Source organism: Microcaecilia unicolor, chromosome 6, assembly GCF_901765095.1.
Source record: "Microcaecilia unicolor chromosome 6, aMicUni1.1, whole genome shotgun sequence".
Classification (NCBI taxonomy): Eukaryota; Metazoa; Chordata; class Amphibia; order Gymnophiona; family Siphonopidae; genus Microcaecilia; species Microcaecilia unicolor.
Window position 1 is genome coordinate 341,609,397 of NC_044036.1, and position 25,612 is coordinate 341,635,008.

Consider the following 25,612-nt stretch of genomic DNA (forward strand, 5'->3'; position numbering starts at 1 on the left):
ATTTTGCTCACACCTTTTTCAGTAGTAGCTCAAGGTGAGTTACATTCAGGTACTCTGGATATATCTCTGTCCCAGGAGAGCTCACAATCTAAGTTTGTACCTGAGGCAATGGAGGGTTAAGTGACTTGCCGAAGATCACAAGGAGCAGCAGTGGGATTTGAACTAGCCACCTCTGGATTGCAAGACTGGTGACTCTAACCACTAGGCCACTCCTCCACTTCTTAGCATATAGCAGTCTGTGCGCAGTTGCTGTGCTATTCCTATTAAACGTACACAAACTACCTTAAGATCGGCTTTCAAGTTGCTGTCCTCTACCACCATTTCAGGGCAAGCAATACTACTACTACTAATCATTCCTATAGCGCTACTAGACGTACGCAGTGCTGTACACATTATATGCAGGTACTTTCTCTGTCCCTAGAGGGCTCACAATCTAAGCTTTTGTACCTGGGCCAATGGAGGGTTAAGAGACTTGCCCAAGGTCACAAGGAGCTGCAGTGGGAATTGAACCCAGGTTGCAAGGATCAAAGCTCGCTGCACTAACCCTTAGGCCACTCCTCCCTACCACACAATCACAATACAATTACATAAATATACACAATGGTATAAAAACCATACAAAATATAGCCCCAGACAAACCACACCAAAAAAACAAAAACAATCCTACACCCAAACAAACTGTATGTGTGGGTCACATCAAGAACAAACTGAACAACTGCTGCTCCTACTTTTCATAAAATTTCGTTTAAAACACTGGATAGGAAGTTTTATCTCCTCAAAAGCTGCTTGATTTATGACACATTTAGCTAGACATAATTAAATCAAGGACATCCTGAAACAAAAGTGTTTTCAGTTTACATCTGAACTGCAGCTGTCCAAAACACAACCTGTTCCAGAGTCTTGGAGAACTTAATTACCTTTACTGGAGACTCAAAGCCCGGAAAACTGATATAACTGTCTAGTTTCCAAGTAATAAAGGAGAGAAAAATCACACCACTGCTATCAAGCCTCAGCATCTCCACAGTAAAGATAAAATCAAGCTTGTTTCCCATGAATACATCATAAATCCGATACCACGTTTTACTTACCGAATGTGCACTTATTGGTGCCACTTCAAAAATTTCTATAGATTGTAAAAAGTTGCAGCTTTGATCAAGGCATATAAGGAGACCTACTCTTAGTTTTCCAGATTTTCTTCCTAGTTACCCCCTGCTGCAAGCATTTATTTACAACAAAGCATCGCACAGCTTCTACACATGATTCAACAGAAATTCATACAATACAAATACTGCCATAGTACGAAGGTAATTCTATGACAGCATAAGAGGATAAACAGTGCCTATTTTCAAGCAGAAGAGAACGCGCTTACATTTAAGGTCTGATTATTTACACCAGCCCCATAGCAGGGGTGCAACAGCTTTGCCTAGTGTTAGCCAGAGTATAGACAAATTACGTATTCTACAATTTACACATGTATTTGCATGTTCCACCCTAGCTCCACCAATGCACACATCCAAAGTACACATTATGGAAACACTAGTGAAAAAGGCCCGTTTCTGAAACGAATGAAACGGGCGCTAGGAAGGTGTTTCCTCAGAGTGTGTATGTCTGAAAGAGTGTGTGTGAGAGTGAGTGTATGAGTGAGAGAGAGTGAATACGCGAGTGTGTGTGTGTGTGACAGAGAGAGAGAGAGAGAGAGAGAGAGAGAGAGAGAGAGAGAGAGAGAGAGAGAGAGTGAGACTGGGTGTGTGTGAGAGAGAGTGAGACTGGGTATGTGTGTATGTGATAGAGAGAGTGTGTGTGTGTGATAATGAGAGAGTCTGTGGGGGGAGGGTCCCCCCTCCCCTCTCCTCACTCCCTCCCAGTTCCAGTGTGGTCCATCCAGTTCCAGGGTTGTTGTCACTCTCCACTTCCCCCCCCCCCCCCCCCCTTCCATGGTCATCCCTACCTCCCAGTTCCAGGTTTGGTCCCTCCCTACTTCCCAGTTCCTGGTCCCCCACTCCCTCCCTCCAGGTTCCAGCTCCTTCCCTCTGTGTTTGATGATCCTCCCTCCCTCCCTCCCTTCGTCCCTGTTTCTGGATCCCTTCCTCCGTCACAGTTGGAGGGTCCTCTCTCCCTCCCAGTTCCAGAGTGTTCCTTGACTTCTCTGCCTTTTCTCCTACATTGCCCTGCCACGCATCATTCCCTTTCTGTTCCCATCCATGGCCCTCCCCCTGAGTTCTGTGGTCGCCCTTGCCCTCGAGATCGCTGGTCACGTCCGCCCCCCCCCCGCCACGTCTTACCCCGTTATAAAGTGCTGCACGCAGCAGGCCAGGCCATCCATGGCCCTGCCCCTGAGATCGGCGGTCACCATTTCCAACCCTGGCGCACCAACCTGTTTCTTGGACAACAGAAGCTCCGGTCTAGTGCTGCACGCAGTACGCCTCGCCAGCCCAGCAGTTCGCTTCCTTTCGGGTCATCTTCCCTCCTTGTGTCCCGCCCTCTTGTGACGTAGGTTCCGGAAGGGCAGGACACAGGGAGGGAATAAGACCCGAAGAGAAGCAATATGTTCGTTCTTTGGGGGATGTTTTCCGCAGGAAAGCGTGTTGTCCTCAGGTTCGTGCCGGGGGGGAGGTCCGGGGGGGGGGGGCAGTAACGCGAAGGGAGGGGGGTGTTGAAATTGGAGGGAGGGGTGAGTGTTGAAGTCAGTGGGAGGGACGGGAGGGGCGTTGAAGTGGCAGCGTTGGAGGAAGAGAGTGACATCTGTGTGGGTGGGGGCGTGGTCAGGTGGTTCGAGCGATCCCTTCACTGTTATAGATCCGCCCTCGACGTCTTAACGTTTGATGCGAGGGCGGGGCAGAGAGACATTGTGAGTGGGATGGCTTCACCACCATGCATCCACGAACCCTTCAGCCTGGGAGCGACGTAAGATGGCTTCAGAACGTTGTCTTCAGAACATTGAGGGTGCGTTTTATTATATTAGATAACATCCTATAAGAGGCCATTTACTGAGTCTCCATATACAATAACCCCCCATGTGTAATTAAATGCAATGAAACTGGGCTCTCGAGGGGGCTCACAAAGGGGCTCTCCCCTTTTGGGTTTCCCCTTCGGCAGACCAAGGTTTAAAGTAGTTAGCCTCACCCCTTCCTTGCAACATGCAGCACTGTGGACACTTAGCTGCACTCTTGTGTTCATAGCAAAGGGACACCAAAACATGCAGCCCACTGACACTGCAACAGTTAGCCAGATAAAAAGCACAGCCTTCTGACTAGTGTTCAAAGGACTCCTCTATGGCTGAGGTCCCCAACTAATGTTATCCTCAGCAAGCAGCACGTTTTACCTGCTGCTGCTTCCTTCCGATGTCTGAGGATACAGCGACACACACTAGAACTGCTGTACACCAGATTACTTGAAGCATAAGGGGAAGGAGACGGAAAGCGTCAGAAGGGAGGTGAAGGTGATACGGGTGACGGAAGGGGTTGGGGAGGAGAAGAGGATGATGTGCTGTGACATAAATATTAGATTTCAATGTGACACTACACTCCCACATTACCCTGTATTGACCAGAGGTTCTAAAGTCAACAGCCACATGCTCAAAAAGCAACCGGAAGGGCCAAAAGGCAGAAATCTAAAGTGGAAGTGCTTACTTTTCTATGAGATCCAGCGTGACACCAGGCACCAGTTTGATGCTCTTCTGCATACAAAACCTGCCAGAAACAGAAGCAAAAAAAACAGGTTTACTAGAAATATTCAGTAACATAAGACAGCAGATGATGACAACGACAAAGGTTGGAGGTTTTAAGTGTTCATTTTATTTATTTGGATTTTTTGCTCATCCCTTTTTCAGTAGAAGCTCAAGGTGAGTTACATTCAGGTACTCTGGATATTTCTCTGTCCCAGGAGGTCTCACAATCTACGTTTGTACCTGAGGCAATGGAAGGTTAAGTGACTTGCCCAAGACCACAAGGAGCAGCAGTGGCATTTGAACCAGCCACCTTTGGATTGCAAGACTGGTGCTTTAACCACTAGGCCACTCCTCCACCCCAAGGAGTCTTGTTACTCTTTGGGGTTGTACATGGAATATTGCTACACTTTGAATTTCTGCATGGAATCTTGTTATTCTTTAGAATTCTAGAATCTTTATTTATTTATTTAGATTTTGCTCAGACCTTTTTCAGTAGTAGCTGAAGGTGAGTTACATTCAGGTACTCTGGATATTTCTCTGTCCCAGGAGGTCTCACAATCTACGTTTGTACCTGAGGCAATGGAAGGTTAAGTGACTTGCCCAAGATCACAAGGAACAGAAGTAGGATTTGAACTGGCCACCTCTAGGCCACTCCTCCACTACACGAATGTTACCCCCCCACCTCCCAATTCTCTCTAATCACATCAGTGATGAGAAAATAAAAGCAAACATTTTTTTAATGTAAGAAAAGCTCACTGTATTTCTTCACCACACCAATTCCAATTATGTCATATGAAAAAACCTGTGCCCTCTATTAACCATGCAAGGGTTCTAAGCCACACAAATCGAGCACTACTACACTAATACCCTAATAAGGTATTTGTGGTCCAGGCATTTTGCTGTTGTTGTTGTTAAACCGCCACCACAAATTCCCTAGACACCGAGGGCAACCATGTTAGCAAAAATGAATCTACTCACCAGCAACTCATTTATATTAGTGTAGGAACCTGTGGATCATTGCGCAGAATTTGTGAATAGAAAGTTCCACTGGGTTCCTCTAAGAAAAAGTATGTAAGAAGCTGCTGATCTCACTGGTTGCCACGCAGAAAGGCCCGCTTAAGAGAGCTGTAAGATAATGTCAGTGAGCAGAGGAAATGAGTGTCCCAGCCCCTAACTGGGGAAAATTAGAAAGCTCGGAGGCGTTTCAGTCCTTAAGAGAAATTTGTATCCCACTTTTTCCCACCGTATGGCAGGTTCAATGTGGTTTACATATTGCTAAAAAGGCGATTACAAAATTTAGATTTGTAGACGTCTAGTACATAATAGAGAAGTACAATAAACTCCTAGCTTTGAATTTTGTTGGCTGGCTTCAGTCTCCTGAACCCTGACCCACAGTAATGGACAGCCCTCCTGCAAGATGTCTCCAGCCTTTTATACACAGCTGTACTGTACTAATCCAGTCAACACATTTAAGCCATTTCTTTTTACAGGCAGGATTCAGAAGTGTCATCCAGATTTCTGACCTGTTGTTTTTTTTGCCTGGAAATAGGGGAGTCACCTCATTACATTTGGGCTAATTTTAGAAGGAGAAGGGAGTACTTATATCTCGCCTATGCTGTACCATCAGGAATCCATTTGGCTACAAACCCAGAGTGTGTCAATCTAAGCCATCAGCTTGGTGAGGGGACCTTATACAGCAGCTCCTGAACCAAAACCCCAGCATCCATGGGCTTATCCTACTGACCTCCCAAACTCCTCAGAGGGGGTAAGAGCTAGTGCTGCCTGGCTCAACAACTAAGTGCACCTATTCCTTGTTACTTACTGCTGAGGACCTCTGTAACATATAGCTGGAGAGTAATAATTTTGTTGGAGAACTCCACAGTTCTCACAGGAAGGAGTGGAAGAAAATGTCTATGCCTAAAGGTTTTGCTGCTCTGCATGTATACTGCCTCTGTTTTAATTGTCCATGATTGTTTAATCCTGCCTATTTTTGAACTGAACTATTATTATGGTTCAGAACACATCAACCATATGGCCTGCTTTTATTCCGAGAACTGAGTGCATGGAGCGTAGCCTTATTTGGCCTCCTGGGTTTTTTTCTAGTCCCGGCCTATGACCTACACAAATATATTGTGTACCCAGGCCAGCTCATGCTCCAGATTGTATGCTAGGCAGCTGATTAAAGATCAAAGCTTACATTAGTATATGGTAGGACCTGAAAATTTCTGTATATGTAAGATGACAAGTGGCATCACAGGGTGTATGTCTGTTACCTGCTTGTGCTGGGAACTATAAAAATGAGCTCCCAGTGGGCAATTTGGAGGACTGTATTCCAGATTGAGGGTGTATCCTGACCGGACTATTTGAAGGACCCACCCGGTCAGAGGTTATGAGAGGCCACCTTTGGTGAAAAAACATTAACCTCCCTCCAACTGGCAAGTTGTCTGGTACGGACACTTTTACTGTGGCTATGCTTAATTGGAGCCAGTCAAAAACCCATTCCTTGCTTTTGCTGGAGAGCAGCACGGGCCTTAGACGCACGCTGTTGACGAGAACGAGCGCGCTGGGGCTGAGCCTGGGAAGGCTGTCGAGAAGCAGGAGTGTACCTACACCTAGGATAGGAATAGGGAGCACTCCTCTTCCCCCGAAAATACGTTCTAGATGAGGAGGTAGTAGCAGAAGGCGCCCGGTGGGAGAGAGAATCCATAGCATCATTATGCTTCTTGATCTGATCAACAAGATCCTCTACTTTTTCACCAAAAAGGTAGACCCCCCCCCCCCCCCCCCCCGGCAAGGAACATCTGCCATTCGCTGCTGGACCGAATGGTCCAGGTCAATGACACACAGCTATGAGAGTCTACGCATCACTATACCTTGAGCAGCAATCCTGGATGCTACATCAAAAGTGTCGAACATACCCCTGGCCAGGAATTTTCGACATGCCTTCTGCTGCCTGACCACCTGGCAAAAAGGCTCGGCCTGCTCTGGAGGGAGAGCATCAACCAAGACAGTTGCCTTATCGAGTCCTGCAAGTGAACGCTCGTGAAGACCTGGTATGGCTGGATCTCGGCAGCGAGCATAGCGGCCTGATACGTCTTCCTCCCAAAAGAATCAAGAGTCCTAGCTTCTCTGCCTGGGGGCACCGAAGCATAGTTTCTAGTACTTCTGGCTCTCTTGAGCCACCACCATAGAATTGTGGGGTAACTGAGACCTCATCAATCCAGGTTCACCGTAGATCCGATACTGGGATTCAGCTTTCTTCGGGACCATGGGGCCATACAGAGGGGCCGACCAGCTTCGCATAAGGACTTCCTTCAGTACCTTATGCAGAGGGACTGTCACAGCCTCTTTAGGTGGAGAAGAATAGTCCAGGACTTTGAGCATCTCAGTCCTGGGCTCATCCTCAACCTCCACAGGGAAGGGAATAGCCGTAGCCATTTCCTGGACAAAAGAGTAAAAGGAAAGACTCTCCTGTGGAGATAGTCTCCTCTCTGGTGGAGGGGAAGGTTCAGAGGGAATCCCATAGTCCTCATCAGAAGAAAAGTACCTGGGATCTTCCTCTGACTCCCATGAACGCTCCTGCTCAGTATCGGATAAGACCTCTGTTAAGTTACTTCGACACTGAACCTGCCTCGACACCAAGGAACGATGTCCTCGATGGCGATGTTGAGCGGCCAACGCCCGGACTGACTGCAGCAAAGCTCCCTCCACCAATGTTGAAGGAGAGTCGACCTGGGTGGCAGCTGCACTGCGGTCTGGGACCTCACCGCAGGAGATAGGCCAGACACCGCTGCAGCAGACGGTACAGAAGGCGCAAGCACCCCTGACACTGAAGCTGTCATAGCTGTTCCTCCAGAGGTTCTGGAAACAAGGCCCGGATGTGCTCATCAAGAGCAGCCATCGGAGAAGGCTGCAGGGTCAGTGGAACAGGTGGTGTCAGAATCTGTGGAGGCTCGGGAGCAGGTACCGGGCTGCTAGGAGACTGACGCATCTGCACCTCCTGTATCGAGGGGGAGCGATCCTCTCGGCGCTGACGCTTCTCGGGTGCCGACCCTCTCGACGCCCCGGAGCTCCCGGTACCGTGTGTCGAAGGAGAACAATGATGGTGTTTCTTTGCCTTCGCTCGATGCCCGTCATCGAGACCTCTCCTTGGGGCTGGGTCCGACGGTCAGTCTCGGGGGGGCCTGCATAACAGGAGGCCTCGAGGCAGGAGGAGAACGGCTTCGGTGAATTCAAAAGACGTGATCAGTGAATTCAAAAGACGTGATTGTGCCTGGTAAAAGGAAAAAGGGCACAGAAATAAGGGAATAACCTGACCACGTGGCCTAAAAACCGGCCTTGACAAAAAACAAAGGAAACTTGAAAGGGAAGAGAATCTAAAAGTACATTATGGAAACTTTTTTTTTTTTTTTTTTTTAACGACAATAATAAAACAAAGAAAAATGAGGAGAAAAAAGCGAAAACTCGAAGACTTTCCTGGGCCTGAGAGGAGCACAGAAAAAAACTATCGCACCTCAACACGGAGAAAAGAAAATTGAGGGGCGCGCACGCCTGACGGGCAGGAAGTCTTTCTTGCATGCGCGCTGCGCGTGATTCATGCGCCAGAAGACTCTAGGCAAAAAAACTTTTTATTTTTGCTTAAAAGTTTGTTCCGTTTCCTGGGCCAACGCGGACGTCGACCCACGTGTGAGAACAAGCAGCCTGCTTGTCCTCGGAGAAATAACAGTACACTGAAGAGTTTAATATGGTTGTATTTATATTCTGTACATTAACAGATCACTGTGTGGTTATTAACTATTCAATAAAGATCTCTTGTTAAATTAAAAAAAAAAAAAAGTAGAACAACAAAACGTAATACTTTCTTCCACAAGTAGCCAGTGCAATGTATCTAGAACAGGACTGACCCATTAGCTCTGAACCTGGCTGCAGTGTTCTGAACATGGAGTCGGAAGAGCTATTACAGTAGCAGATCCCCCGTGTTAAGGCATAAACAGCTGCAGCCAATGTCTGCGTCTTTAAAAAAAACAACACAGCTTGCTCTTCTCGGCAGATGAATGTTAGCAGAATACACGCTAATATTAGCTGTAACGGAAGTATCTACAGACAGCTCATCTAGCACAATTCCTAAATAAGAGAGAGAGACCATGTCTTTCAGAAATGGGTATGTTATAAATTTATTAGCAAAATCAGCTAAACTATAAGATTTCAGATCTGACTCAGTCTAATGGTTGGGCCCTATGTAAAGATGGACATTGTCTGCAAAATAATGTGACATCCAAAATATGCTTCTCAATAATGAGAATCAAGTACACATTAAAAAGCAGGTAACAAGCAGCCCTGCAGGACTCCACATTTTCATTCCAATGTGTTAAATAGCTCTCCCCCCCACATCCCCCTACACACACACACTAAGCTTGGAACAAATAAATCCATTCCTTAACTAAACTATCTATAGAGATAGAGAGGTTGTGCATTTTTGTATCAAATGCTGCCAATAAGTCCAATATCATTCATCAGAAATCTACTTCTAACTGGGTTCTGTGAAATTTACAGATGGACAGCATTAATGACGGTACACTCAAGTGTACTAAATCAGATACTGGGTGGGTGTTAGTTCTCATCACCTCCTGTCCCCCGTCCTTTCTGTAGGGACCGGTTTAACTGCTGCATGTTTCAAGGGGACTGATGAACATTTCCTCTGCTTCTTGATCACAGGTCACATATCCCAATAGGATCTCATTTCATGTGAAGTCATCTGTGACAAGTGTTCAGAACACAGTTACTTCCAGGGGCTTAGTGAAGGTGCAAAAGAATAACTTTAAAGTGTTTAGATAATGCTGCAATAAAATATTTAAGCCTTAGGGGCTGAGAAATTCTACCTGCTGCACGTACCTTTATGAACCTGCCCTAAACACGACCAGCACAGATTTGTTTTAAGCTAGGAGACACAGCAAGATACACATCTCGAATGCCCTGAAAAAGCCCCAACGCGCCACGGTGTTCTCACTGCAACAAGAATGGCACATCAAATAATTATAAAATATTTTTAAGTCAATTTAGTATGTTTGGATACAATCCATGCTCTTAAGACTAAGAAATCAATATGAGCAGGAGCCTGCAAAATAAACAGGAAGAATCCCTTGTCCCTGGCACGGCTGCCAAAGATTCCACATTGTGCTGTTTCTAACCGGTGTCAAAGAACTTTCATAACCAGTACAGCATGTTAGAGGAATCTATGATGTCTGAAGATATGAGGAGAAAGTCAACTGTCCTGTACACACTGCAGAGCTTTCTCAACAGCTAACCTCTGCACACTTGTGTTTGGCTCCATGACAGACAGTTCAGATTTGGTTCTTCGTTTTGTAAATGTACCTATGTTTTTATTTTAGATTTGCTGGTAGCTTCAAACAAGTTACATTCAGGTGTAAGAACATAAGAGTAGCCATACTGGGTCAGACCAATGGTCCATCTAGTCCAGTATCCTGTTTTCCAAACAGTGGCCAAGCCAGGTCACAAGTACTTGGCAGAAACCCAAATAGTAGCAACATTTCATGTAGAACCCCAGAGACAAACAAGATTCTAGAATCCCAAAGAGTGACAAGATTCCATGCAGAATCTCAAAGAGTACCAACATTCCATGTAGAACCCCAAAGAATAGCAAGATTCTGGAATCCTAAAGAGTGACAAGATTCCATGCAGAATCTCAGAGTAGCAACATTCCATACTACAAATCCCAGGGCAAGCAGTTGCTTCCCATGCCTGTCTCAATAGCAGACTACGGACTTTTCTTCCAGGAACTTGTCAAAACTTTTTTAAAAACCCAGATACACTAACCTCTGTTAACAAATCCTCCAGCAGCAAGTTCCAGATCTTAAATATTCTTTGAATGAAAAAATATTTCCTCCTATTTGTTTTAAAAGTATTTCCACGTAATTTCACTGAGTGCCCCCTCGAGTTTGTACTTTCTGAAAGAGTAAAAAAAAAAAAATCGATTCACTTTTACCTATTCTACACCACTCAGAATTTTATAGACCTCAATCATATTCCCCCCCCCCCCCCCACTCAGCTGTCTCTTTTCCAAGCTGAAGAGCCCTAACCTCTTTAGCCTTTCCTCATACAGAAGAAGTTCTAACATTTTCGTCACGCTTCTTTGAAAATTTTCTAATTCCGCTATATCGTTTTTAAGATACAGCAACCAGAATTGAATGTAATACTCAAGGTGAGGTTGCACGATTGAGTGATGCAGAAGCATTATAATATTCTTGGTCTTATTTTGCATCCCTTTCCTTATAATTCCTAGCATCCTGTTTGCTTTTTTTGGCCGTCACCGCCGCACACTCACCAATCTAATGCATTTTTTTGAGGGGGTAAGCAAACATGTGGACAATGGGGAGCCGGTTGATATTGTATATCTGGATTTTCAGAAGGCGTTTGACAAAGTGCCGCACGAAAGACTCCTGAAGAAATTGCAGAGTCATGGAATCGGAGGTAGGGTATTATTATGGATTAAGAACTGGTTGAAAGATAGGAAGCAGAGAGTAGGATTGCGTGGCCAGTATTCTCAGTGGAGGAGGGTAGTTAGTGGGGTCCCGCAGGGGTCTGTGCTGGGTCCGTTGCTTTTTAATGTATTTATAAATGACCTAGAGATGGGAATAACTAGTGAGGTAATTAAATTCGCCGATGACACAAAATTATTCAGGGTCGTCAAGTCGCAGGAGGAATGTGAACGATTACAGGAGGACCTTGCGAGACTGGGAGAATGGGCGTGCAAGTGGCAGATGAAGTTCAATGTTGACAAGTGCAAAGTGATGCATGTGGGTAAGAGGAACCCGAATTATAGCTACGTCTTGCAAGGTTCCGCGTTAGGAGTTACGGATCAAGAAAGGGATCTGGGTGTCATCGTCGATGATACGCTGAAACCTTCTGCTCAGTGTGCTGCTGCGGCTAGGAAAGCGAATAGAATGTTGGGTGTTATTAGGAAGGGTATGGAGTCCAGGTGTGCGGATGTTATAATGCCGTTGTATCGCTCCATGGTGCGACCGCACCTGGAGTATTGTGTTCAGTACTGGTCTCCGTATCTCAAAAAGATATAGTAGAATTGGAAAGGTACAGCGAAGGGCGACGAAAATGATAGTGGGGATGGGACGACTTTCCTATGAAGAGAGGCTGAGAAGGCTAGGGCTTTTCAGCTTGGAGAAGAGACGGCTGAGGGGAGATATGATAGAAGTGTATAAAATAATGAGTGGAATGGATCGGGTGGATGTGAAGCGACTGTTCACGCTATCCAAAAATAATAGGACTAGAGGGCATGAGTTGAAGCTACAGTGTGGTAAATTTAAAACGAATCGGAGAAAATTTTTCTTCACCCAACGTGTAATTAGACTCTGGAATTCGTTGCCGGAGAACGTGGTACGGGCGGTTAGCTTGACGGAGTTTAAAAAGGGGTTAGATAGATTCCTAAAGGACAAGTCCATAGACCGCTATTAAATGGACTTGGAAAAATTCCGCATTTTTAGGTATAACTTGTCTGGAATGTTTTTACGTTTGGGGAGCGTGCCAGGTGCCCTTGACCTGGATTGGCCACTGTCGGTGACAGGATGCTGGGCTAGATGGACCTTTGGTCTTTCCCAGTATGGCACTACTTATGTACTTATGTACTTATGTACACTGGAAAGAAGATTTCAGTGTATTGTCTACACCACCACCTAGATCTTTTTCTTGAATACTGACTCCTAAGGTGGACCTAGCATCAGGTAACCATGATTTGGATTGTTCTTCCCAATGTGCATCACTTTGCACTGTCCATATTAAATTTCATCTGCCATTTGGATGACCAGTCTTGCAATTTCCTAAGGTCTTCCTGCAATTCCTTACAATCCACGTGCGTTTTGACAATTTTGAATAATTTTGTGTAATCCGCAAATTTAATCACCTCACTCATTCCAATTTCCAGATCATTTATAAATATGTTAAATAGCACCAGTTCCAGTACAAATCTCTGTGGAACTCCACTATTCACCCTCCTCCATTGAGAAAAATGGCCATTTGACCCTACCCTCTGTTTTTTGTCTAACTGCCTTCTATCCTATGACTTGAGGAACCGTGTCAAAAGTTTTCTGAAAATCTAGATACACCACATTAACCAGCTCACCTTTATCCACATGTTTATTTATGCTGGACATGGATGGATGGAGGGGTTGGCGGGGAGAGAGGAGAAATGCTGGACATGGATGGAGATAAGGGAAATGGAAGAGAAGAGAAAAACTGCACATGGATGGAGAAAATAGGCAAAAGCTGGATCCATGTTATACCTCCTCCAGTCAATTCCACGGAGGAGGACCCAGCTTTTACCTATGGATACAGGGCAAAAAATGAAGAAAGGAGGAAAGTAAAGAAATAAATGGAAAGGAAGCCCTGGAAACAGAGTTAAGAGAACAGATAGCAGCAGAATCAGAGACTAGGACAATATGGATAGAAAAACAAAGTCACCAGACAACAAAGGGAGAAAAAATCATTTTATTTTCATTTTAGTGTTTGGAATATGTCCAATTTGAGAATTTACATCTGCTGTCTTATTTTGCACTGGGTATACTGGAACTGAAATTATTTATAATGAAAAAAAATCACAAGTTATTTTTTTTCTCCTATACTAGTATAATATTTTCAATGTCTGTTTATATTCGCCATGGCTGGTAAAGGGGGTGTGGCTATCATAGGGGCAGAGCCATATATGGTGACCCCACCCATAATGAGTATCGGCACCTTTTTTTCTACAAAAAAAAGCACTGCCCATATCCCTGTATTAGTCTGGATCAGTGGTGCACTAACATGTGGTGCCCTCAGGAAGTTGGGTTTCCAGAATGGCCACAAAGAATATTCTTGAGTGAAGCTTACATGCAGTGGAAGCAGTGCTTGCAAATCTATCTCATGAATATTCATTGTGAATATCCTGGAAACATTGATTGGATGACCTCAAGAACGGTCTGGGATCCAGTGACCTAAACAGTGTTGGTTACCTTTTCTGCTAGATCTAACATAACGTAACATTGATACTTGTGTACTGCTACTACCATAAAGTTTTAAGCAGTTCACAATCCAAGATACCAGGACACACTCCTACGAATTACAGAGAATACAGTACAATAGTGATAAAGAATAATGTGACAAGATTTTAGCTCAAAACCTATTTCCTAAATAGCAAAGTCTTGAGAATTTTTTCTAAAAGCCTGACAGGAGAATAAAACTTATGAAAACATAGAAATCGCTTGCTAAATTTTAGGAGCCTGATAAGCTAGCGACATCTCTTGTATCTTAAATCTTTTTCTACCTCTAACAGAAGGAAAGATAAAAGGTGGTTGGGAGGCGGGGATAGTGCTGGGCAGACTTATACGGTCTGTGCCCTGACGAGCACAGGTACAAATCAAAGTAGGGTATACACAAAAAGTAGCACATATGAGTTGTCTTGTTGGGCAGACTGGATGGACCGTGCAGGTCTTTTTCTGCCGTCATCTACTATGTTACTATGCCTTCAAAGAAATGAAGCAAATTGGTAAGGGAGAAAAGCTCCGTCACTGCAGATTTCATCAATCAGTTGCCATCACTCATCTGACCCCTGTGACAGGCGCTGTGCGCCGAAACACGGCCCATGTCAGGTCATTTATGGAAGATTGATGTTCAAGTTATACAATTAAAGGAACTGTGTCACGATTTTGAAGGCTCTTGGTGCTTTTTTTTGTTATTTGGACTTTGCTCTGTACTTTGGACCCTCTTTGCGCTACTGTGATGCTTAAATTTATATCAGGGATCATACCTCAGTCAGATTATTCCTCACTCTGAATCTGGCAATTTTCCAAATCTGTAGCCAGGTCCAAGCAACCTTTGGAAACGTGTATGCAATTTAAACCATGCTTCTCTCACCAAGGAGATCCAAAATAGGGAAATAGCTCCAGGGAGCTGTGAATGAAGGGTCATGGAACTGGCACCAACACCCAAGAAAGGCTGGAAGCCCAAAGAAGCAGAAGAAAACAACAACCATACTAAAGGAACTGATAAACAGTAACATTCATGGATCATATGCCACATATATCCAGATCCTGCATGATCTGTTCGGACACGATGGAAGTAGTCCTGAGCTTCCATCTAGATACTACTACTACTATTTGACATTTCTAAAGCGCTACTAGGGTTACGCAGCGCTGTACAATATAACATAGAAGGACAGTCCCTGCTCGAAGAGCTCACAATCTAATGGACAAATGTATAGATAGATAGATAGATAGATAGATAGATAGATAGATAGATAGATAGATAGATAGATAGATAGATAGATAGATAGTGGAAATCTAGACAATAGGGAGATCTCAAAACTTAAGCATGCTAAAGTCTCTGTCTATACAGAGGAAAGGCCTCGAGAAGCCCCCGGCAAACAAACAAAGCTCAAGGGGCTGGACTTCTTCATCCTTGGCCAAAAAACCTCTGTGCTGCTGTAATGTTAGTATCAATTTAATTATTTTTACTTACATAGTAACATAGTAGATGATGGCAAAAAAAATACCTGCACGGTCCATCCAGTCTGCCCAACAAGATAATCTCATATGTGCTACTTTTTGTGTATACCCTACTTTGATTTGTACCTGGGCTCTTCAGGGCACAGACCGTAAAAGTCTGCCCAGCACTATCCCCGCTCCCAACCACCGGCTTTGGCACAGACCGTATAAGTCTGCCCAGCACCAGCCCCGCCTCCCACCACCGGCTCTGGCACAGACCGTATAAGTCTGCCCAGCACTAGCCCCGCCTCCCACCATAAAATCTATTTTTAAAGTTTTTTTATTCATTTAACTATGCCTAATACAGCATAGTTAAATGAATAAAAAACTTTAAAAATATGAAATATCCTTATTAATATGCTTCTATGTAGAGGTTGACCAAAACTGCAGCCGAAACTTATCTCCTGGTTTTGGCCAAAACAACCCAAAAACTAAAGTTTGGTTGTATGAATGTGAGAAAATGGCATCCATTTTGAGAGCAGAGCCAGTCAGAAGCAACTGGGGATCACTCCTGTTCCTCACTACAATCCCTGACAGTCTAGGGGTGTAAGACAGGCTGGGGGGGGGGGGGGGTGGTAACTCCTGGTCAGAGGGGAGAGGGTCAGAGGGAGACAAATAGGACAAAGTACGAAGCACAAATCTTCAGCTTCCACCCAAAAAAGACACCATGGCCGTAACCTTTCAGCCGAAACATAAACCAGGCAGAAGAAGGATTTTAGGCCAGTTTTGGAACCATAACCGAAAGTCAGCCAGCCTCTACTTCTATGGCACCATAAATGACCGCCTTTTATATGTGAATTGCCATACCAGGGGGAAGGGGAAGAGGATTGACAGCTGGCGTTTCTTCAATGATCAATTTCTTTAACTAATGAGAGTAAAATAATTTGTCAACATTCTGCCACCTTCCCTAACACCCCGTCCAGAACCTGTACAAGTCGTTGGTGAGGCCCCACCTGGAGTATTGTGTTCAGTTTTGGAGGCCGTATCTTGCTAAGGATGTAAAAAGAATTGAAGCGGTGCAAAGAAAAGCTACGAGAATGGTATGGGATTTACGTTACAAGACGTATGAGGAGAGACTTGCTGACCTGGACATGTATACTCTGGAGGAAAGGAGAAACAGGGATGATATGATACAGACGTTCAAATATTTGAAAGGTATTAATCCGCAAACTAACCTTTTCCGGAGATGGGAAGGCGGTAGAACGAGAGGGCATGAAATGAGATTGAAGGGGGGCAGACTTAAGAAAAATGTCAGGAAGTATTTTTTCACGGAGAGAGGGTGGTGGATGCTTGGAATGCCCTCCCGCGGGAGGTGGTGGAGATGAAAACGGTAACAGAATTCAAACATGCTTGGGATAAACATAAAGGAATCCTGTTCAGAAGGAAGGGATCCTCAGGAGCTTAGCCTTGAATGGGTGGCAGAGACGGTTGGGAGGCGGGGCTAGTGCTGGGCAGACTTATAAGGTCTGTGCCAGAGCCGGTGGTGGGAGGCGGGGCTGGTGGTTGGGAGGCAGGGATAGTGCTGGGCAGACTTATACGGTCTGTGCCCTGAAAAAGTCAGGTACAAATCAAGGTAAGGTATACACAAAAAGTAGCACATATGAGTTTATCTTGTTGGGCAGACTGGATGGACCGTGCAGGTCTTTTTCTGCCGTCATCTACTATGTTACTATGTTATATTTAGGGACCTAATTGCATCTGCCATTTGGGAAAATCTGTTTTCCTATTTCTGTATGAATTTTCTGTGACTACTATTTTGGGTATAAAATCACACCTTGTGATATTCTGTGACAAACATACATTTTAAAAAGACCAAAGACCAAGTACTGCCTCTTACTGCAGATATGGAATGAATCTGAAGAAAGAACTAGAGGCAAGAGAAAGGCCAACCTCAGTACGAGGAACAAAGACTTTCTGACAAGGGAAGGTTTCCTTGGATGCCTCAGTCCCGAGTGTGTCACAGACCAACCTGAGGGGCAGAATCAAACCCTATACTGAGACATGCTTTACTGGATTTCCTGGGGACAAAAAACAGACTTAGCCTGCATGACATTACATTTTGACATGACCATTTATCTGTTCAAAAAGTTTCATTACTTTATGAAAGCTGTTTTGAAGATGATTTGTCTAAAACATCTCTCCAATACATTTTAGTTTGCATATTCCCTTTGTCTATACTGAAAGGGTTTTTTTTTTAAAAGGACTATTTGAATGGTTGTGTTTCATTCACACAACTTGAATTCACAAATGTAGGCGTTCTCCCATCAATAGGTCTTAAACCTGTGCCAGAATTAAATTATCTTTTCTCTAAATATAATTAAAAGGCTCTAAATACATATTTCAGCAACTTGGTTTTGTGTATGGAAAATATACTGTCTCAAATACATGCGTCACTGAACACAAACCAAGCTGTCCTGCATTACTGAACTTATTTTCACTCATGCTTGGAAGATCAGAGCATTTCTGTAATTTCTGATAAGAAAAATATTACTGTCAGCTAAACACAATTGTGTTTTAAGATGACCTATTACAAAAACACAGAACACTAAAAACTAGAGATAATCCTGAGGTCACATCCATTCAAAAATGGCAGCAGTGATCATCTTACCTTAGCTGCCTTGGAGTAATTTCTCCAGATGGTTTTACCAGAGGGAAATCGTGCCAAACGAATCTCATTGAATTCTTTGATTGGGTAACTGGAGAACTGAATCATCGACGTGCTATAGACATAATCTACTTAGATTTTAGCAAAGCTTTTGACACGGTTCCCCATAGGAGGCTCTTAAATAAACTAGATGGGCTGAAGATAGGTCCCGAAGTGGTGAACTGGATTAGGAACTGGTTGACGGACAGACGACAGAGGGTGGTGGTAAATGGAGTTCGCTCGGAGGAGGGAAAGGTGAGTAGTGGAGTGCCTCAGGGATCGGTGCTGGGGCCGATTCTGTTCAATATATTTGTGAGTGACATTGCCGAAGGGTTAGTAGGTAAAGTTTGCCTACTTGCGGACGATACTAAGATTTGCAACAGAGTGGACACCCGGGAGGGAGTGGAAAGCATGAAAAAGGATCTGAGGAAGCTAGAAGAATGGTCTAAGGTTTGGCAATTAAAATTCAATGTGAAGAAATGCAAAGTGATGCATGTAGGGAGTAGAAATCCACGAGAGACTTATGTGTTAAGCGGTGAGAGTCTGATAGGTACTGAGGAGGAGAGGAATCTTGGGGTGATAGTATCCAAGGATCTGAAGGTGACGAAACAGTGTGACAAGGCGGTGGCCGTAGCGAGAAGGTTGCTAGGCTGTATAAAGAGAGGTGTGATCAGCAGAAGAAAGGAAGTGTTGATGCCCCTGTACAAGTCGTTGGTGAGGCCCCACCTGGAGTATTGTGTTCAGTTTTGGAGACCGTACCTTGCGAAGGATGTTAAAAAAAATGGAAGCGGTGCAAAGAAAAGCTACGAGAATGGTATGGGATTTGTGTTCCAAGACGTATGAGCACAGACTTGCTGACCTGAACATGTATACCCTGGAGGAAAGGAGGAACAGGGGTGATATGATACAGACGTTCAAATACTTGAAAGGTATTAATCCGCAAACAAATCTTTTCCGGAGATGGGAAGGCGGTAGAACGAGAGGGCAGACTCAGGAAAGATGTCAGGAAGTATTTTTTCACAGAGAGGGTGGTGGATGCTTGGAATGCCCTCCCGCGGGAGGTGGTGGAGATGAAAACGATAACAGAATTCAAACATGCGTGGGATATGCATAAAGGAATCCTGTGCAGTAGGAATGGATCCTCAGAAGCTTAGCCGAAATTGGATGGCGGAGCAGGTGGGGGAAGAGGGGTTGGTGGTTGGGAGGCGAGGATAGTGGAGGGCAGACTTATACGGTCTGTGCCAGAGCCAGTGATGGGAGGCGGGACTAGTGGTTGGGAGGTGGGAAATACTGCTGGGCAGACTTGTACGGTCTGTGCCCTGAAAAAGGCAGGTACAAATCAAGGTAAGGTATACACATATGAGTTTATCTTGTTGGGCAGACTGGATGGACCATGCAGGTCTTTTTCTGCCGTCATCTACTATGTTACTATGCTATGTAGATGAGTCAGTTTTGCACATACCATGACAGGAACCAGTCACACGTAGTACATAGGGGAAGACCTCAGTCTTTTAGATTCATACAAATCCTCATCTCTACATTTGCACTGTGCAAAAAAGTGCCTCCTTCTGAATTTTGTAACACATTACCTCTATGGGAGGCTCCAAGCTTACCTGTCCTCAGTCCTAAGGTTAATTCTTTATTTGAACATAAGAATAGCCATACTGAGTCAGACCAATAGTCCTTCTAGCCCAGTATCCTGTTTCCAACAGTGGCCAATCCAGGTCACAAGCAGCATTACATGCTACCAGTCACTGGGCAAGAAGGTATCTCCATGAACATCTCAATGACAGACTATGGCCTTTCCTCCAGTAACTTGTCCAACCCTTTTTTAAACCCAGATATGGTAACTGCTGTTACTACGTCCTCCAGCAAGGAGTTCTAGAGTTCAGCTCTTCGTGCAATGAAAAATATTTCCTCCTGTTTGTTTTAGAACTATTTCCATGTAACTTCATTGAGCGTCCCCTAGTCTTTGTACTTTTTGACAAACTACACCACTTAGGATTTTGTAGACCTCAATCATATCTCCCCTCAGCCACCAAAGCTGAAGAGACCTAACCTCTTTAGCCTTTCCTCATATGAGAGGAGTTCCATCCCCTTTATAATTTTGGTCACTCTCCTTTGAACCATTTCTAATTCTGCTACATCTTTTCTGAGATACGGCGACCAGAATTGAATAAAATACTCAAGGTGAAGTCACATCATGGAGTGATACAGAGGCATTATAATATTCTTGGTCTTATTTGCCATCCCTTTCCTAATAATTCCTAGCATCCTGTTTGCTTTTTTGGCTGCTTCCACACAGTGGGCAAAAGATTTCAGTGTACTGTCTACCACAACACTTAGAATGGGGGTTCAGCACCCAAGAAAAAGATCTCTCTCCCACCCCTAAGAAGGACCATAGCATCAGGTAACTATGATTTGGATTATTATTCCCAATGTGCATCACTTTGCATTTGTCCACATTAAATTTCATCTGCCATTTGGATGCCCAGTCTTCCAATTTCCTAAGGTCTTCCTGCAAGTTTTCACAATCTGCATATGTTTTGGCAACTTTGAATAGTTTTGTGTCATCTGCAAATTTAATCTCACCACTTGTTCCAATTTCCAGATCATTTATATATGTTAAATAGCATCGGTCCCAGTACAGATTCTTGCGGCACTCCACTATTCACCTCGTCCATTGAGGATACGTTGAAACCCTCTGCTCTGTGTGCAGCGGTGGCGAAGAAAGCAAACAAAATGTTAGGTATTATTAAGATAGGAATGAAAAACAAAAATGAGGATGTTCTAATGCCTTTGTATCCCTCCATGGTGCAATCAAACTGAATTCTGTGTGCAATTCTGGTCACTGCATCTCAAAAAAGATATAGTGGAATTGGAAAACGTACAGAGAAGGGTGATGAAAATGATAAAGGGGATGGGATGAATTCCCCATGAGGAAAGGCTGAAGCAGCTAGGGCTCTTCAGCTTGGAGAAAAGACGGCTGAGGGGAGATATGGTAGAAGTATATCAAGTGGAGTGGACCAGGTAGATGTGGGGGTACATAATGAAGTTACAAAACAGAAATTTAAAACAAATTGGAGAAAATATTTTTTCACTCGTGTAATTAAACTCTGGAATTCATTGTCAGAGAATGTGGTAAAAGCAGTTAGATTAGCAGGGTTTAAAAAAAGGTTTGGATATCTTCCTTAAAGTCCATAATTTTTTATTTATTTATTTTTGTTACATTTGTACCTCGCGCTTTCCCACTCATGGCAGGCTCAATGCGGCAGGCAATGGAGGGTTAAGTGACTTGCCCAAAGTCACAAGGAGCTGCCTGTGCCGGGAATCGAACTCAGTTCCTCAGTTCCCCAGGACCAAAGTCCACCACCCTAACCACTAGGCCACTCCTCATCTCCATAATCCATTATTAAGATGGACTTGAGAAAAATATTGCTTATTTCTAGGATAAGCAGCATAAAATGTATTGTACTGTCTTGGGATCTTGCCAGGTACTTGTGGCCTGGAATCAGGATACTGGGCTTGATGGACCTTCGATCCGTCCCAGTAAACCAATGCTTATTTTCTTATGTTCTAAATAGCTATTTAACCCTTCCCTGTTTTCTGTCTAATAACTAATTCCTAATCCACAACAGAATATTGCCTCATATCCTATGACTTTTCAATTTTCTCAAGAGTATCTCATGAGAAACTTTCTCAAAAGCTTTCTGAAAATCTAGATACACTACATCAACCGGCTCACCTTTATCTACATGTTTATTTATGCCTTCAAAGAAATGAAGCAAATTGGTGAGGCAAGACTTCCCTCAGCTGAAACCATGCTGTGTCCCCAATAAACCATGTTTATCTACGAGTTCCATAATTTTATTCTTTATAATAGTTTCCACTATTTTACCCAGCACAGACGTCAGGCTTACTGGTCTGTAATTTCACCCCTTGCATATATCACAGCAGGTGGGGTGCTGCCTGGACATGCACTGATCAAGAGGACATAGACTTTTACTCAAGTTATTATATGGGTGCAGGTAGGTATCATACCTCTCTGTGTGATACTAAAATGCATAAAGATATACTGTCAGAAAGCTCTCCATTACACAGTAAGGTCAGACTCACAGCGAAGCCAAAGAAAATAATTTTTGTTTTACTTGAAGCAATCGGTTCTCAGTCCAGTCTGCAAAGCACCTTGCCTCTCTTTCCAGTTGAAATTTCATGCTATAAGTTATGGACGTGCAGGAGATCTCCATGTATACATGCATTTGGTCTCAACATCAAGCTGATGTATTCAAATATTTCAATGCTGGACACTGGACATACACAGCAATACACATTACGGATAGCCCAAGACCCAGACTGGCCAAAGTGTTCCCAAGGACTAGAAGACTGAGTTCTAAGCCAACACTTCGTTACATACAAAAGAGACCAGAAAGGCTTAACGTTCCCCACTGCATCAACACACAGGCCCCTAACGCTCCTCACATATCAACTTCACTTTTTTAAATTATTTAACATTTAAGAAAATGATTTTGAGGCATAGGGCTACTGGATTCTCCTTGCAGAATGAGATTCTCTGGGAGAGTCCAAAATATGGCGCTAACTGTATGTGAGAAAAGGAGATTAAAAGGATGAAAAAACAGGAAACAATTTGTTCTGTGTGGCACGAATGTTTTCCTAAAATTCTCAAGGAATGATGGGCTTCCACATTTATACAGGACTCAAACTGCAAGCAGCTCAAATATAATCAAACCTCTCTCCTTTCCTGACCAGAACGCTACCGAGCAACTCAATGCAGCGCAAAAATACAATGTCAGCAGAAAAGACAGAGGAGGGTTCAATATATGCAGGATATATAGCCAAGACAACCCCGAGAAGCTGCAGTGCAGTTGCTAAGACAGAGCTGCATCCAGCAACCTTTCCTAGCTGTATAATCAGAGGTGTCAATCAACTCTTGCAGGAAAGCCCCAACTCAGATTTAGCACTGCAACAAACACAGACATAAGCAACACAGACCCAAAAACAACACTTAACGGCAAAAGAGAGAGAAAAAAAAGAGGCACAGAATCTCAAGCTTGTGCCTGGACTAATGTGGCACAGACACTAAGCATGTTCTTGCATTGCTTCTTAGGGAGGACATCACCAAGCCAGAGAATAATAAATTTGTTGAGAAGAGATGTTCCAACACACTTCTGGGATCTCAAACTTCCTGGCGAAGCGCTCAACCTGTCTGATTTGTGCATGAGCATTTCCCATCACTCAGAAGCATAAAAATAAGGCTCGTTTATGAGCTTCTTAGGAGATGGCAATGTAATTTTAATTTCAATGAGCAAAACCCCATCACCAGCATCAAATCCCCAGCACAGTTTTAGAGACAGTCCGTGTGCTCAGGGCCAGCTGGAGAGCTGCCAAATCTTAGTTTTGCCACAGGTCAATCAACTGTGATTCCCTTTACTGTCCAGTGCATTGCATCCCACGGTCTGGCGCGATGCAAACAGGGCAGAATCAGCTCCGCAGGCAAAACTAAAGTTGACACATATGCATGAGCTCTCCACCCCCCCAGAACTGCTCTGTTTCCTCAACATTCAAGGTTAGAAGCCGGATGTCGATGCCCTTCCCAATTCTTTTTATGTTCATATTCGGTTTGCAGAACCCCCTTGACTTGGCTGCATGAGCTTCAGGTAGAACAATCAACTTAACACATTATTTTAGTTTTGGTATATGCGAATGTATAAAAGAATGGCATTTATTAACACGCCTCATCAGCAAGGGGTTTAAATATTTAAACATTGTCTGAAGTACTTCTAACGGTGCAGGCGAGCCTGAAAATGATGGAGTCACTGCCGTGGGAAATAGAAGATGCATTAAGAAAGCATGATGCAAACAGGAACGCGGTGTTTCAGTACAAAGCTGTTCTTGTCGGAGAGCAATTTACAACAAATAATACTCCTCTCACAAGCCAACTCATAAATCCAAAAGCACGGAGGTTTACTCCAAAAGGCCTTTCCAAACTGGCTCACCACCAGAATGCCAGCATGCAGAGTCCGTTAATGTCCAGCTCGGAACAGCATTTCTCTCCCCAAGGAACACTTGTCAGCTCCTCTTCCCAGGCAAGAGAGCACAACCTACTACTTCCATAAAGGAAACTTTGGCACATAAATAAAACAAGTGTTATTGGAGAAAAGGTTCCACTCTGTTGATACCTTGTTAGAGAAAAGGAACAGGGGGAACGTGCAGCAAGAAAGCACACCTTTGAAACGTTCAGTTCCAAAACCATCAAACCTGGATTCAGGTTATAAATGTGGCTGTTCTTCCACCGCCTTATGTGTTGCTGAGTAATGGCGGAAAAAGCTTGTGAAACTTTATACCGGAACATTAATCAATATGGGCCCTTAAGGTTTTAGCAGAATACCTATCACCAAAAAATGAGGATTTAAGTCTGTCTCTAAAAAGCAGAGCTCTGGATCATTGACAGTTCCTGCAAAGAATGCAGGAGGATAGAGAAGATTAAAATGTGGGGGCCCAGCGTTGGCAAGTGGTTTATACCTTTCCACAGCATTATTCACCATTACTTCATATAGCAGCACTCAAAGTTTGCAAGTCTCATCTTACATTTCGATGCTGCTTACAGAGCCACTTACTGAGCACTTTGGAAGGAAAACATTTTCTCCTACAGACCACCACCAATTATCTAGTTTGAAAATATTTCTGCCAGATTAAATGCCTGTATTTCATTTAAAAAAATGTGCTAAATTTATGCCCCACTGGAAGACCAAATTCATTTTACTCATGTAGAATAAGCTGCTCCTGTTCCTACTGGGACCACAGTGGTATTCATTTCCAATCCTCAAGGACTGCAAATAGGTTGGGTTTTCAGGCTATCCCTAATGAAAATGCATGAGATAAATTTGCACACAATGGTGGTCTGCATGGTCTTTAAGGATATACTGAAAACCTCACCTCCAGGATCACCAGTGAGTGCCTTTAAGGTACAGCATCCCACTAAAATCAGGAAATGGAGCACTCCAAGCTCACTTGCAGTCAGCCAGCAAAGGATTTTAAAGGTAGCTCAAGAAGCACCACCTACCCTGCTGGCTAAAGACACAAAAATGCATTAGAAAGTTCCTGCTGCTTCAGGGCACATGTAAGAGTAAATCTTTCGCAAAAATCATGTAATGGTCATTTTTATAGTTACTGATCTATCCAGCACTACACAATGGTGATAAATACTCTAGTACAGCAAGCTCCTTGTCCAAACAGCTTACAATCTAAGTATATATCTGAGTGGCTTGTCCAATGTCCTAAGGAGTTTCAGTGGGAGGAGGAGGAGAAATGAATCCGGGTTTTCCACTGGTCTAACCACTACGATGCCATTTTCTCCTCTTTGGATGGTTTCTAAAACCCTGTTCAAACATTGACCAATCATCAGTATACCTAACCAGACTTCTATCACAGCACTCCACAACGCAGTCTGTGCAAAAAATAAAAATTTAATTTAAGACACATGCAATATAATCAAATCCCAATACAATCATATCTAGTACCACCCCATGCATTCATAAATCACAGAGCAACTGGGCAGAGTTCTGAGGTTTAGCACATTTGCTTTACATGAACATCACTAAACAATGGAAGCTGGGAGCACAGTGCAAAAATCTACCTCAGACAAGCCAAAGTTTATTCTCATCTTCTAATATACTTGATTTAAACTAAATGAATTGCTTGAAAAGAAGAGTAATTTTTAACAACTGTTTGGATCAT

At 43.8% G+C, this 25,612-nt stretch overlaps 1 protein-coding gene across 2 annotated transcripts in view; it reads right to left on the minus strand.

The window, feature by feature from the left end:
- The window catches only part of RPTOR (regulatory associated protein of MTOR complex 1), a 466,323-nt gene that overhangs the window by 176,997 nt on the left and 263,714 nt on the right, over window positions 1–25,612 (minus strand). For both annotated transcript variants that reach the window (XM_030208599.1, XM_030208598.1), the window contains exon 7: window positions 3,630–3,689. In XM_030208599.1, coding sequence (XP_030064459.1) covers window positions 3,630–3,689 — 60 coding nt within the window. The remainder of the gene's footprint in view (window positions 1–3,629; window positions 3,690–25,612) is intronic.